Raw genomic sequence first — 13,886 nt, forward strand, 5'->3', positions numbered from 1 at the left:
TCACGCGAGGAAAATCCGAGCCTTCAGCTGCTGTTGATTCGGGTGAAGTGGAGTCGGCCCACTAATTCCTACCGGACTCCCAAAATCTCTCTCTCTCTCTCTCTCTCTCTCTCTCTCTCTCTCTCTCTCTCTCTCTCTCTCTCTCTCCCTTTATCTCTCTCCTCTCTGAGCTAAATTTAGGCTTCAGGGTGAAGCTGGGGAGGGGATGTGTGGCATGGGGGACTTGATGGCTCTTGCTGCTGCGGCCCACCCCGCACATGATCTCCATTTAATTGGAGTCGGTGGAAACGTGTTAGCTAAACTGCGGTGGGGATTGACTCCTGTGTTCTGTCAAGGGAAACTAGTCTGGACACTTATCACAACACCTTAATGGGCTTGTGCAGTATCAGGCACTTGGCTCTGAGCCAGGACGAGCCTGCTACCACCTTAAACTCTCTACAGCACAGTAGCTCCCTCTAGGGGGGAGGGCTGAACAAACTGTTTTGTAATTGAGAAGCAAAGTTGTGCAGTATGCTTTTTCTCTTTCTTAACCATGTTGCATACCTACTGCATCCCCACCCTCCCCCACCCAGCCAGTAAGTACAGGCTTCGATGTTGTGGCTGTGGTAACAGCGGTGTATCTTTGGCAGAGAGGGTCTTCCTAACTGAGCCTGGTAGAAGTTGCCTGTAACCTCTGCGGCCCAAAACCACACATGATCTCCATTAGGCTCATCTGAAACGTGTTGACTAAATTGCAGGGACAGGAGAGGGGATGGACCCCAGAGGGCTAGCTGGCACAGTCTGCTGTCTGTGATGTTCCCAGTCTACGAAGCTGGGAATCAGGGTTTTTTATAGAGAACATAGTGTTCCAGTGCTCTCTTTCCTCCTTTAGCTCTCCAGCATAGCGCCACGCACTTATTTAACTCTGCAACACCAAGAGTGGAGTCGTGCTCCTCCTTTCTGCTTAGCTCAAGAAGTCCACTAGTCCACAGTCAAGCGTGTAACCCAGATATGAGCGGAGGTTTGCCTCATTTGCGTATGGGAGAAACTGATTTTGGTTGTTAACATAAGGCGCAAGTTTGAGGTGGTCATGTCTGTGTGTGTAATTGCGCGCGAAGATATGTGTGTGTATGCGTGTGTCCGCATGTGGCGGAGCTGGCGATGGGGAGATGCAAATACAGGTGCTCACCTGTGAAATGTTTACTCAGGCTTGATGCAAACTGTGACGGCCAGCGCCCAGGGAATGGTGTCTCAGGCAAATAAGTGGAGGGGAGGAAATGAGAGAGAGAGAGAGAGAGAGAGAAAACCCCAGACTGGTCCAGCTACACCCACTGCGCTGTGCACTTTGATTGATTTCCTCATATGATCCGGGAAATAAACACTGCAGCTCCTTTCAGAGGTAGAGAGCTTTTTGATTTTGATTTTGACTAGTTTGGGTGGTTTGAAAAAGTGGATGCCATGAGGATGAGCAATCATTGTTGATAACAAGGTGATGATGACAACGCAACATGATGCCAGGGCAGAGCTGCCGAGCAGGCCAAAGAATAGGAGACACAAATGAACACAAATGATCTCCAGGTGTTTTTTTAGGCACCAAGGCTTTGGGGCCGGAGCATCATGTTGAATGCAAATGATAATCACCTCTGTACTGTGGCACCATGGTCAACAGCCCCAAAGCCTCATTCATGTTAGGCACTTTATCATGTGAGCACAGAGGACTTTGCATGTTGCCAACTTGTGACATGCAATACAAGCAAGGGTAAAGGAAGTTTGTGATTGCAAAAAAAAAAGAGATTTTCCTAATGCATCAACAAACAAGGTGACATGATTACATTTTTTGTTTGTTAAGTAAATCCTTTTCTGTGAGAGATATGATACGTCCCTGCAAGCCACTGATGTGATGTGTGTTTTGCTGACCCTCGACTATGTATACGGTTATTGTAAGGATGAAATATTTTTGAATACAAGTAGCATCATCATTTATACTTTCTTACATACTCTTTACTGTCTGGATGTCCTGGCATTTCAAGTTTAGGCTCTAGTGCCTCAAACATTTGCTTTTACTAACCATCGCTGTCGATCACATTTTTTACACCATCGTGCACTGAATCTCTGGCTAGAAAATGCCACGTACAAGCAGTAACACATGTAAATATGTAATTTCCCGGTCTCAATACTCCGCTTCAGGCGTTGTCTTCTTTCTACTAAACTGTAGAAAAGACAGCAAGATCACGGAGTCAAATCTTAAAGACTTTTTATTCTTTTCTTTAGTGTGTCTGAATGTGTCCTCAGCACAGTGTGAGTTGATGATTCAGCATGTCTGGTGTGGTGTGGCAGTTTCTGGGTAGGGGATAGATAGGAGACTGAGGGGTCTGTTAGACAGCAGCAAAGACCCAAATACTCAAGAAACAAATAAAAGAAAGTGGGAGGGAGAGGAAGAAGAAGGCAGGCAGGTTGGTGGCGTTCTAGGAATGTTCTGGGTGTAGTGCTGGCCCTACGGGCAAAACGAAACAGACTCCAAAATTGTCACAACGACTGGCACACCCTGTTGTGCCCGCTTTTCCTCTTCAGTATTTTAATTTGAAAAGGCTGTCGCAATGTCTAATTAAAGTAAATTAGTTTGGAAGTCTTCAGTTTGTTCTGAAATGTTTAAATATGTACTATTTGAAAGGTGTGAACACTTTGGCAGTCCATTATCTCCTCTATATTTTTTGCGCCTATTTGCCCACACTTCGTAATTAAGGCCATTGACTACTAGTGACCTCACCCCTCATTCTGCTTGTTGATTGCGGCGCACATGATGATTATGTCTTAGCAACTAACAAATACCCTTCACAACAATTTTCTCATTAACACCAAAAAGCACAGATATGCACATGTACACACTTTTTTGAGGTCAAACTGGAAAAGCCGAGCTTTATGTGAGGAAAAGTTAAAAGAAAGAGTAGCCAAAAGCATAGTTATACAGACATCTATGGCATAGTAAAAACAGTTAGGAAGCAGGGCATTGCAATGTCTCACCTGGCCATGGTCTCAGGTCCTCCTCCACCTTGCATGTCTTCAGAGTGGGGGTGTCCATCTGCTCCTGCCACAGGGCTGGTGTAAGACACAATAAGAACAATAGGTGAGAACTAGGATCTGCTTATCAGAAATAAGTCAGTGAAGGAATTCTGTTTGTGCAGGGATGCTAAAATTGAGTATTTTGTGGAGCACAGATACATGTGTAGGTTGTATTTGTGTACAGGGTGAGGAAGTCACTGGCTGCGCCATAGAAATCTAAAGCATGATCCAGAAAACCTCTTCATGACAGACTTGTTAAAACTGTCTTGACATCTGGCGGTTTGGAGACGTGTCTTCCTGTCACAGGTTCGCCTCTGCTGACTGAGCAGGGAAGTTTGGGAAGAGGAGGGGTGGTTTTCTCACTAGAGTGAGACCAGTCTTGGAAAAACATGCTTGATGGGTGCATGGGAGATATTTTTGGGTCTTTCAGGCGAGACACTGGAGGGACAGCGGAGACCTGTGAAGTGCAGGACACTCGCTAGCCTGTCCAGACAAGCTGTCAGGATGCACGGGAAAGGATCGAGGACCTACTGGCCCAACGCGTGGGACCCTGCTTCACACTCAACGGCCACACCGCACAAGGGCTGACACAAGCGGGGGCTGTTTGCTCTAGGTCTGAGACGGGGCCGTTGTTACAAGACAACTAGCACGGAGCTCTGTGGACATGGGCAGTCTCAGCACATTGGTTGTGCAGAGGTGTAGTCTACAAGCCTCTGAACAGCATATTGTTAAAAATGTAAGACAGAAACATGCATAAAAAAAAATTCTCATGGTGCTCTGCTTAAAATGACAGCAGCAGTCAGCCATGTGGTATCACTATGACTCTGCCCTCCGCTGTTGAGATACCGAAATATAGTAAACTCCTAACCTCCTGTAGTGGCAATTAGGACGGAGAAGGATGCCAGCAGCAGAGGGGGTGGGTGGGTGGGTGGGGGGGTTATGGGCTGTTCACCTATAGCCACACTGGGCTCAGCATGTGTAAGATCTGTGCTTCCCCTGGAGCTCCTCCACTTCCTTTGCAAAGGCCCAAATCAGCACTCAGTCACCAAGAGGTCCTGCACTATACCTCACAATGGCAAATTCTTACACATAAATGGCCTTATTCAGAAAGGCTTGCAAGCAGCTGGTGCGATTCGCTCAAGAAAATAAACATTTCCTTCAAATATTTTGATTGGCCAGCAGACAACGTCAATACCAGAGGCACAGATTACCCCTGTTAATAAGAGGACCAACCCCCTGGGCGGAGCTAAGCAGTGGGGAGGGCAGGGGCTGGAGTGGGAAGAAGAGGCCACTGCGTCACTAATAAGTAGCTTTGGGGTGGTGCCAGTGTAGTTTTGCCCAGGACACAAATAAACACATGTGCTGCTTTTGAAGTGCATGTGTAGATGAAAGGACTGGCTGAAAAGATGATTGAGCCAAAATGGCGTCCATCCTCGTGACTCCGGATCCAGCAACGCCTCTGAGACATGTAATGCGCCTGCCGTAATGAAGCGTGTCATTGAGACACAGTGAATGCCGACCCTTGTTGCTGGCTTCCTGTTTCGCTTAGGCCTTAGGCGTCGCAACGGGGAGAGAATGTGAGAGAGCAAGCAAGAGAGAAAGAAAGACGCCAGCGAGGGAAGGAGAGAGAAAGAGAGCGTGTTAGAGAGGGGAGGAACACGGCCTTGGCTCAGCTATGTGGGACATTTGATATGTCTTTTGAGCCCTCACTTATAACGTGAGCAAAAACAAACACATGGGCTGAAAAATCCTACGCTCTCTTTGAGAGCTCGTCGTCCTCCCACCCTTCCCCTCTCCCCAGACTCAATAGAGACTGTTCATGGCGCACATGTAGTTTCTGTAATTGCTGAAATGTAAAACTCAGCCTGACTCTGATGTGAAATTATAACTTACACAAACAGTTGAGTCTGGTAAAAAACAACTTGCTCTCACTTCTCTTTTTTCTTTCTTTTTTTTTCACCAAGGAGGCGGCTTCAAAAGATTCTTTTTTTTTTGTTGAAGAACAAAAACATTTTCAGTTTGAATTATTCATCTCAGGGTCACAAAAAGAGAGTAACCACAAGTGAAGCTTTCAGGCACCATAACAAATAAACTCCGTGGCGGCCATTGACATATTATGTAAATAGTGGAGCGCAGAAGTAAAACAGAGTGTCTAAAGGACTGGTCCTGATTCCTGCTCATTTTGGTTGTATTGGCCTCAGAGGGCCAGCTTCCTGCTTGGGTTTGGCAGAAATCAGCATGAAACCCAACTAGTGTGACGGCTATACTCTAAAGTCCACACCACAGCTACCTGACGGCGCTAATTTCCTGTCTCGCTCTCGCTTGTAATTGGCTGATCATGTCTTTCTGGATGTGTGAATTAGTGAGAGCCTCTCGGGCCGCGGCAGTAGCAGAGTGCCGCCTCGAACCTGGGGGGGCCAACCAGCTTGTTTATGTGGTGTAAACAGTGTGGTCACTGTGGACGAGGCAGGAGGGGCACGGCTGCATCGGGCTGGTCCTCCATCAAACAGGACTTTCTCAAGTGAAGTCCAGTTCCAGAGGCCACAGTCTGAACATACTGAACAAGAGGGCCAAAGCACAGCTGCAGCAGATGTGTGCCAGTTGTGGAGGAGGAAGCCAGAGGTACCAACATTTGTGGAAGTGTCATTAATAGAAAGTAACTAGAACTTGCAGGATAAATGCCAAAGAGTACATTCCAAAAATGAAATCTGTATATGTTATTTCTGCAGGATTCTACTGACCTTTTTAATAACATCACCACATGGGTCACACATCAGACAAACAGACACACACACACACACACACACACACACACACACACACACACACACACACACACACACACACACACACACACACACCCACACACACACACACACACACACACACACACACACACACACACACACACACTTTTGGGCCCCTCATCAAAGCGAGCACTTGACTTGATGGCGGAACGTTATGCTAGTATCAGATATTCATCTTCAGAGAGGAACACACAGGTGTTGGAACAAATAACATGTTAAATGATACCACCTCAAAAGTGCCAGGACTTTTTTTTGGATGATTAAATTGCTGCTGTATTTCTTTTTTTCCCCCTCTCTCACTGTTAAAACACATTTAAGTTAAAAGAGCCGCTTTCGTCTCGGCTGTCTGTTAGAGGTTGTGCCAGGGGCTTGTTGAGTTTTGTCTGCATTTTAAATGGAACAAGGTAAAACTGGAATCTGTTTTCTACTTTGAGGAAAATCTAATTTTCTGTCATCAGTTTGCTTTTCTTAAGAGTGGAAAGAACTGTGTATATATTATAAATGCAGTGTCACATTGACATGTTAAAGGATTAACTACATTCTGTATCAGAGTTAGAAAAAAAAAAACTGCCACCCACAGACACATAGTATACACATGTACCTCACTTGAGGTTTTGCAAACCAGATTAACAATTTAGTACTTGATTGTCTAAGTGTCAGATTTGCTTGAATGCACTAGCTGAACCACGCATTTTCAACCACACACACTCCCTCCGCCCTTGCTGAGAATCATTCCACATGTCTAGCAGGCTTACCTGTGGCAACAGAAGAACGAAAACAAGCAGCGAATGCAGCGTCTGCCAGCGTGCAGGAATCCTGTCACTGCATGCACTGTAATGAGCTCTTAATTACCCTGTCTGTCTGGGGCACTAGCGAAGAAACTTGCAACACTAGCAAAGTGTGTGTGTGTGTGTGTGTGTGTGTGTGTGTGTGTGTGTGTGTGTGTGTGTGTGTGTGTGTGTGTGTGTGTGTGTGTGTGTGCTTTGTATTTTGTATTTTCAATGTGGCTATGGTGCAATCGTCTGTGTGTGATTTAAGAATCCAGAGTTGCATTGAGCAGATGTCTGGAGACACCTCCTGTTGACAAGAAAACTGAGACAGTATTTCATTGCTCAGACAACAATATGAAGCAAGGAGGCTTTAGAAGGAGATGACACTGTATTTTTTTTTATGTAGCTGTCTTCAAGGGGAAAAACGCAAGGTTCCAGCCCCGGATAATGGAAAACATCTTTTGTAACGGCGAGGCGGGAATCCATGTAATTATAACGTGTTGACGGGCGATCTATCACCCGGCAATTCTCAAACAAACAGGCCCCTGGATTTAAAGTATCTGCAAAATACAACGGTGTCTGGCAGTGCTGCCAAAAGCAGAGACGTGTGTGCTGTTGATATGTAAACACCTTCCTGTCTCTCTGAATGGGATTTATTGCAACAAGTCTATTTTTGTTTGAGCTTTGCTTGTAATACCGTGGTGTTGTTGTCTGTGCATGATTCCTACACATAACGGGAGCGCTCTGTGTGATGTGTGCCGAGACATACGTTTCCAGTCTGCTGCTCAGACGCTCCAACAGATAGACGAGGTGGGAGGGAGAAGGGCCCTTCCCTCTGTTATTTAATTATTTTACCACTCTTGCCCTGCAGTATGCCGTCATGATGGTAATACCACAGATTAAGGTGTGTGGTTTTTACAGCCCTTCCCCTCGTCTGTCTCACTCACACAGTTCTTATAGACGGCCTCCAGTCACTGGCAGCTGTAACGCGAAGCTCAAGGCCTTTACCGTCTCTCCAACTGATGTTAATGTGTTGTGTCTGCTCACGGTGTATGTACTGTACATGTGTGTGTTGCAACAGCACTTTGAAGCCTGGCAAGCCTATGACGCTCTAATTCCTGCCCTAATCCTGTGCGAGGCAGATGAGAGCAGAGCAAAGAGCTCCTCTTCGTCTTCTGTCTGGACCAAGTCTGCACACCTCTCCCTGCCGACCGGAGTGCTCCACCCCCCCATATTCAAGGCAGCCCTCAGAAACTTAAAGCTCCCAGTATAAGCTTAGCTGCAGGGGGCTTTTTATTGGCAGACAGCCTACAGAGCTCACGCCAAACTCTAACCCATCCGAAAATTATCATCACAGTGGCTGTATTGTGTTAAAGCTCAACAGTGTTTGTTTTCAGCGTAACCGGTCGGTGGTGTTTCTAAAATGGCTGACATGTTTTCTCCTCAGTACAGGCCGTGCGAGGGAACAAAATCAGTATCAACAGTAAGTAAGGACAAGGGGGAGTAGGGCAAAAGACCCTAGTGTTCTCCGCAGTCAGCTGTTAGATAGGCCCACACTGGTGACTCAGCGCTGGCTAAGCTAAGCACAAGGCCAAACACCGGTGTACGGCTGTGATACACACTGATAGAGTTCCACCCACACACGGCCCAGAGCTCCCACACAAGCAACATGCAGATACAAAGGTAATGAGATTCATTAGCTAGCATGAGAACTAGAGAGTGGGTGGGAGAGGAGGACTGTGTGTGTGTGTGTGTGTGTGTGTGTGTGTGTGTGTGTGTGTGTGTGTGTGTGTGTGTGTGTGTGTGTGTGTGTGTGATTCCAGACATGGCATCCTGTTAAGAGGTTCTGACATATGAGTGAACACTCATCCTCACTCCAACCACGCAGCTGCTGTCCACAGCACACAAACACACACACACATGCATGAAACAACCTCCTCCCCTCCATCGCACCACCTCAGTCTGAGTCTCAGCCCCCCACCCCCGCACATTCGACCATCCTGAGAGTGACGTGATTGCCAAGGTAGCGGGCGGCTGTTACATTCCTGAGGCTGTAGTCTGCGGTGTGCGGAGGCCAGCTTTGGCACCCAGGCCAAGCTCGGTTGGCAGCACCCGCCATGCCACCTGGCCACAGACTCAAACCTGCACACTGTGGGGCCCGGACCCACCAACGCAGGGCATCCGGGGACAGAACTGACATGAGCTTCCCCTCGGACGGCCAACACATTTAACAGCTCCCAGATCAGTGGAACAGAACTCCAAAGCCCCCCCGTGGAGAACACGCACATGAAGGACCCTTGGCTCAGTTTTATGCTTGGTGGACTGCATGTACTGTTTTGATGTGTAACAGATTTGATGATTACTTACCCTCCGGCCAAATAAAACAAACATATGTTTGTTTTATTGAAGGAGTTATTTACTTCTAAGTAATGGTGATTAATGTGAGCTGACTTTAGTGTGTTATGGGGATGTTGGTAGGTTGTGGTTGTATGTATCAGTGGTCCTCACCTTGTGTGGTGCTTAGGTGGGTTTGGTGGATGGGGCGGGGATTATTGTTCACTGGGCCTATCCGCATAGACCGCTGGTAGCGCTCGATCTCTGACAGCCTGTCCGAGAACTGCATCTTCTGGGTGTCTTCTATCTTCACTCTGTGCCCTGAAACAGCGACATTAGAGGAGGACGGGTAAGAGAGAAATCAAGGACTTGCCAATTTAACACCTACACAACCAGGAAAATGGCACGTTATATTTCCAGAGTTGTACAAAAATAGCAAAAACAATAACAAGAGTCCTGTTGGAAAACCTTTCCTCCTCCCAAATGTCTTAATGAAGCCGGGCAGTTTGACATGTCCTGGCAAAAAAAAAAAAAAAATTCTCTTTGCCTGTCTAAACTGTAATCAGTGTAAAATTGACTTGTACTGTGAAGACCATCAATATCCTCCATTGTAATTCACAAACACTCACATGCAATTATATAAATGGGGGGGGGGACACTGTCACTGTCAGACACTGTGTTTTCAGCTTGCAAATACAAAAATATTATTAGAATGTTAGCAGACCTTGACATACATTGGCTAGACACTAAGTGTTACCCAAGCTGCACCTGCTGCCGCGTCATCTGCAGATAACGATAGCGTAAGTGGTTGATAATAATTGCTTGAGGAATGCTGTTTTCCCTGAACCTAAAGTTTAAGAAATAATAAACTATGAATTGTGACATTATGCACTTCTATGAACTGCTGAAGCTAAGAGATCTTTATCTTGCCATCCTGCTTTAGAAAAAACAAGTGTATATAAGAAAGTGAGTAGATCGGTCTCCCCCCCCCATTACCACCCCCTCTCTCTCTCTCACTCACACACACACACACACACACACACACACACACACACACACACACACACACACACACACACACACACACACACACAGAAACACACACAGAAACACAAAGTCAGGTCTGACTGACTGACACAGCACTTAGTCAGAAGGAAACACCCAGACAAGGCTACCAGACCATATAGTCATCAGTGTTAAACTTAACTGATAAAGAAAGAGACAGAAAGAGAGTTTTTGTAGGTGTGTGTGTGGTGTGTGTGTGTGTGTGTGGGTGTGGTGTTGTGTGTGCAGGATGTGAGAATTAACTCTGAAAAAGTGAAGCATATCTGCTTTTTGTCTATGCCCGGAGAGATCTAACCAACACACTTAACGCCCTTATCACTTTGATGTCCCGTTCAGGGAGATGGTAAAAAAAAAAAAAACTCTGAACATGCCTTTTATGTAGACACACGCGTACGCAGACATGTATAAATACACATGTTCACACACACACCACACACACACACACACACACACACACACACACACACACACACACACATGCACATGCTCTACATGTGAACACACCTTAAATGTCAGACGTGAGTCCGGATGAGGGCTATGCCTCTAATGGGAGGAAGAGATTTTAATGTAACTATCAATGCACCAAAACTGTGTTTGAACCAGCATGTATACATTCTGTGGTTTTCTCCCTGGCATCTCTACAGAGTAGCCTAATGTGAAGTAATGGCTGGATTTGAATATTTTATCACTATATAAAGGGGGCAAGGCAGACGGACCAATATGGATTTTGCCCGTCCTTTCTCTCCACTGACCCATGGGCAATATATCTTCCCTCAGAGGCTGACCCATGGGTAAAGTTTCCTCTCGTTTACCGCTCTGTCCATTTGTTTGTGCCCACCACCTCCCCTCCATCCTCTCTTTACGAACTATATAGAAATATCTAGCGTCGACAGCTACAACACACATGTATACAGATACACAAAGGCTTTGCGCATTGATGCACAGACACAATGTCTAAACGCAGGCAGCCACTGATACAGAATCCTTTCTGTCTGAAGTCAAAGGGCAGCACAGAATGGTACTTTTTTTTTTATTCACACCCACTGATCAACGGATCTGTTGCACTTTATGAGTCAGTGTGTGAGAAAGACTCAGTCATGACTAATCTGTCAGACCAGAGACAGCCATTCTGTTGCTGCTCCGCAGCTGTTTTTTTTCCCTAGCATTTGGATGTTGGATGCCAAAGGAAAGGACGGAGTGTGTGATTCCATCCACTGGCCCACCGGCTCCGTGCCGTTACTCAGGAACATGGGTGGACACACGCACACACTCTGTAATATCTTTTTTATTCACACTCTTATGTGGCCAGTCTGCCTTCTCTTTAAACTGTGATGGAAGGAATGAAGGCTTGCGTTCTCACTCTTTTTCTCTCACTCTCTCTTTTCACACACACACACACACACACACACACACACAGTGCCAGGTCCAGGCTCCATCGCCCACATAGACACTGTGGCTACTGTCTGTTCCAGGCCAGAGCAGGGGCGGCCAGGGGAAGCAGCCCTCCAAATATAGCCCCTATATGTGTCCTTGTGTAGTTATTAAGAGATTTACACCACCTCAAACGGCTGAGGTCAGGGAAATGATACATCCCACCGCTGTCTGGTTGGGGAAAAAAAGTCAGACTGCAGGGGGAAAAAAATATAATTGGTCAGTTTTTCTGCGGCCAGTGGTGGTCCAAGATGAATTGGCTGGCTCTTTAGGGATGAAAGTGATCATTCAGCTGCCCACAAACACACGTACACACACTCAAGCCTAACTTTGGATCCCGTGGCCCAGTTCCAGTTGCCAGGGACACACTGCGTTTGACGACACAGCTTCCAGTGGGGGGGTTTAGTTGGCTGTGAGAGGGTGATTTTTGGGGGGAGTAGAGGCTTCATTACAGGGTTTCTGCAGGGTCTTAAAAAGTCTAAAATTTAAAAATCTAAATTTTAGGTCTTAAAAAGTCTTAAATTTGCTGAAGAATTGTGTTAGGTCTTAAATAATTTTAAACAGGTCTTAATTTTCCTACGTTCACGTAACGCTACCTTATTATGCATTTTTGTTTTTGTTTTTTTATTCTGTGGTGTTGTAGTTCTTTCTTTTGTTAGTCAAAATATAATTTCACTGTAGTATGACTACAAATGAGCCCAACATGTAACTTATATTGCAGCCAATCAGCTTTCGTGTTATCGGATTGTACCATAGACATAAAACAGATTTTATTCTTCAGGTATGGGGAAGTGCAAGTTTAGCGATACTGTTAGCGAAAAACTGAATTTAGGGCTTAGTTGATGTTGTGATAAAGGTCTTAAATTTCATTCATAATGGTCTTAAAAAGGTCTTAAAAGTGTTAACACTAATAATCAACAAGGAGGTGGCTTTCTTTTTCCCTCCTCTTTTTTTTCTCTTCTTTGTCTTTGTCTCTTGGATACTATAAATATACAGGAGGGCGGCACACTCACACATACTTCCTCTCATCTTTAAGACACGTTTAGATTTTTAACTGTAGCTACTAAAGAATTAAACTTTTCTTTCCATTTTAATTTGCATCTATGTGCATTTTTTAAGGCACTTTTGTCTTTTAAACCTTTGTGACTGCCATAGGGATTGTGATAACATTCCATAGTTCCTTCTACTCTATGTACATTCCATGAAGTTAAGAGGCTTGCTATGCTTAACAATGAATGAAAAGGGAACTATTTCATCGTTATTATTTTCATTTTTCGTAATAAAAAGGATTGTTTAATCTAAAAAAAAGAAAATTCTGGATTTCGCGCATACGGCATCTTTGAGTTAATGGGTTGTTTTTCATTAACATAAACCGATACTGAAAGTGATTTTAAGAAATGAATCACGTGGCAGTCATCATATAAACTTTTTCCCTCTGTATTATTCCCCTGCACATTGACTCTTAATTAAAGAAAACGGCGTTATTCACTGTAGAAAAGTTTTTTTCCCCCCCTCTATCTAAATCATTACAGTCTCTGCAAGATATCACCAAAGACACTCAACCTGTATATTGCAGTTAAACCTTGTGTTAATGCGCTCTCTTTGGCCAGTTGACCCTGCCTGTAGCCACAGTGTGTCTGCTCCGACCGCCAACATTTGACTGCAGGTCCGGGGGCCAGAGGGGTGCCAGCGCTCCACACCAGCCCCATTTCAGAGGGGTTTCTGTGGTCGGATGAATATTTAATGTGTCAGGGTGCACTTAGGAGAGAATGCCCTTGTTTTTCTCTCTATGATATCATAACCACAAGATAGAGCTGGGAGATGGGGGCCAATGCACACACGAGGCCTAAACAGCAGTGCTCAATAAGCACCCAGAGCTGAAATGGATGCTAAAGGTTGTAGATTTACTAGCCTCCTCTCAGAGTAGCGGCCGCATCATCTGAAAGCATTATGGAAGTCTATGAAGAACAAATAAAATGCTTGATATAAAATTTCTGGTATTAACGATGCACTGAAAGGCGATGGCTGTGTTTTTAAGAAATGGGTGTGCCGTTCTCAGAACCCGCTTTGTTTTGTATGTGTGTGTGTTGTGTGTGTGTGTGTGTATGTGTGTCTTTTTATTTCCTGATGGTTTCATCTTTACTGCAGAACAACTTGAAATGTTGCTTTGCTCCTTTGCCCTTGTGCTTTGAAACACATGCAGATAGATTCAAGTGTAAGTGATGTGAATAGTGCAAAGCTATTTTTCATGAGATTGCAACCGGTGCTCTAAGACCAGATCACATGAACAGCAAACTCCACCGAGTTTTGCCCAGCCTTCCCTCCACAAAGCCCATATCAGCTCAACACAGAGACAGTGTTTGCTCAGTAAGGTGACAGCCAGGCCTTAAACACCGACGCCACAGCTGAATGATCACCCAATACGACCTGTTTCCTTCCT

At 45.3% G+C, this 13,886-nt stretch overlaps 1 protein-coding gene across 3 annotated transcripts in view; it reads right to left on the minus strand.

The window, feature by feature from the left end:
- Window positions 1-13,886, minus strand: part of runx3 (RUNX family transcription factor 3) — a 48,853-nt gene that overhangs the window by 4,961 nt on the left and 30,006 nt on the right. For 2 of the 3 annotated variants that reach the window (XM_039786277.1, XM_039786278.1), the window contains 2 exons: window positions 9,125-9,271; window positions 3,001-3,075 (listed from right to left, as the gene is read on the minus strand). In XM_039786277.1, the coding sequence (XP_039642211.1) occupies window positions 3,001-3,075; window positions 9,125-9,271 (222 nt within the window). The remainder of the gene's footprint in view (window positions 1-3,000; window positions 3,076-9,124; window positions 9,272-13,886) is intronic. The other variant, XM_039786280.1, reaches the window with a different exon arrangement.

This window comes from Perca fluviatilis, chromosome 20 (assembly GCF_010015445.1).
Source record: "Perca fluviatilis chromosome 20, GENO_Pfluv_1.0, whole genome shotgun sequence".
NCBI lineage: Eukaryota > Metazoa > Chordata > Actinopteri > Perciformes > Percidae > Perca > Perca fluviatilis.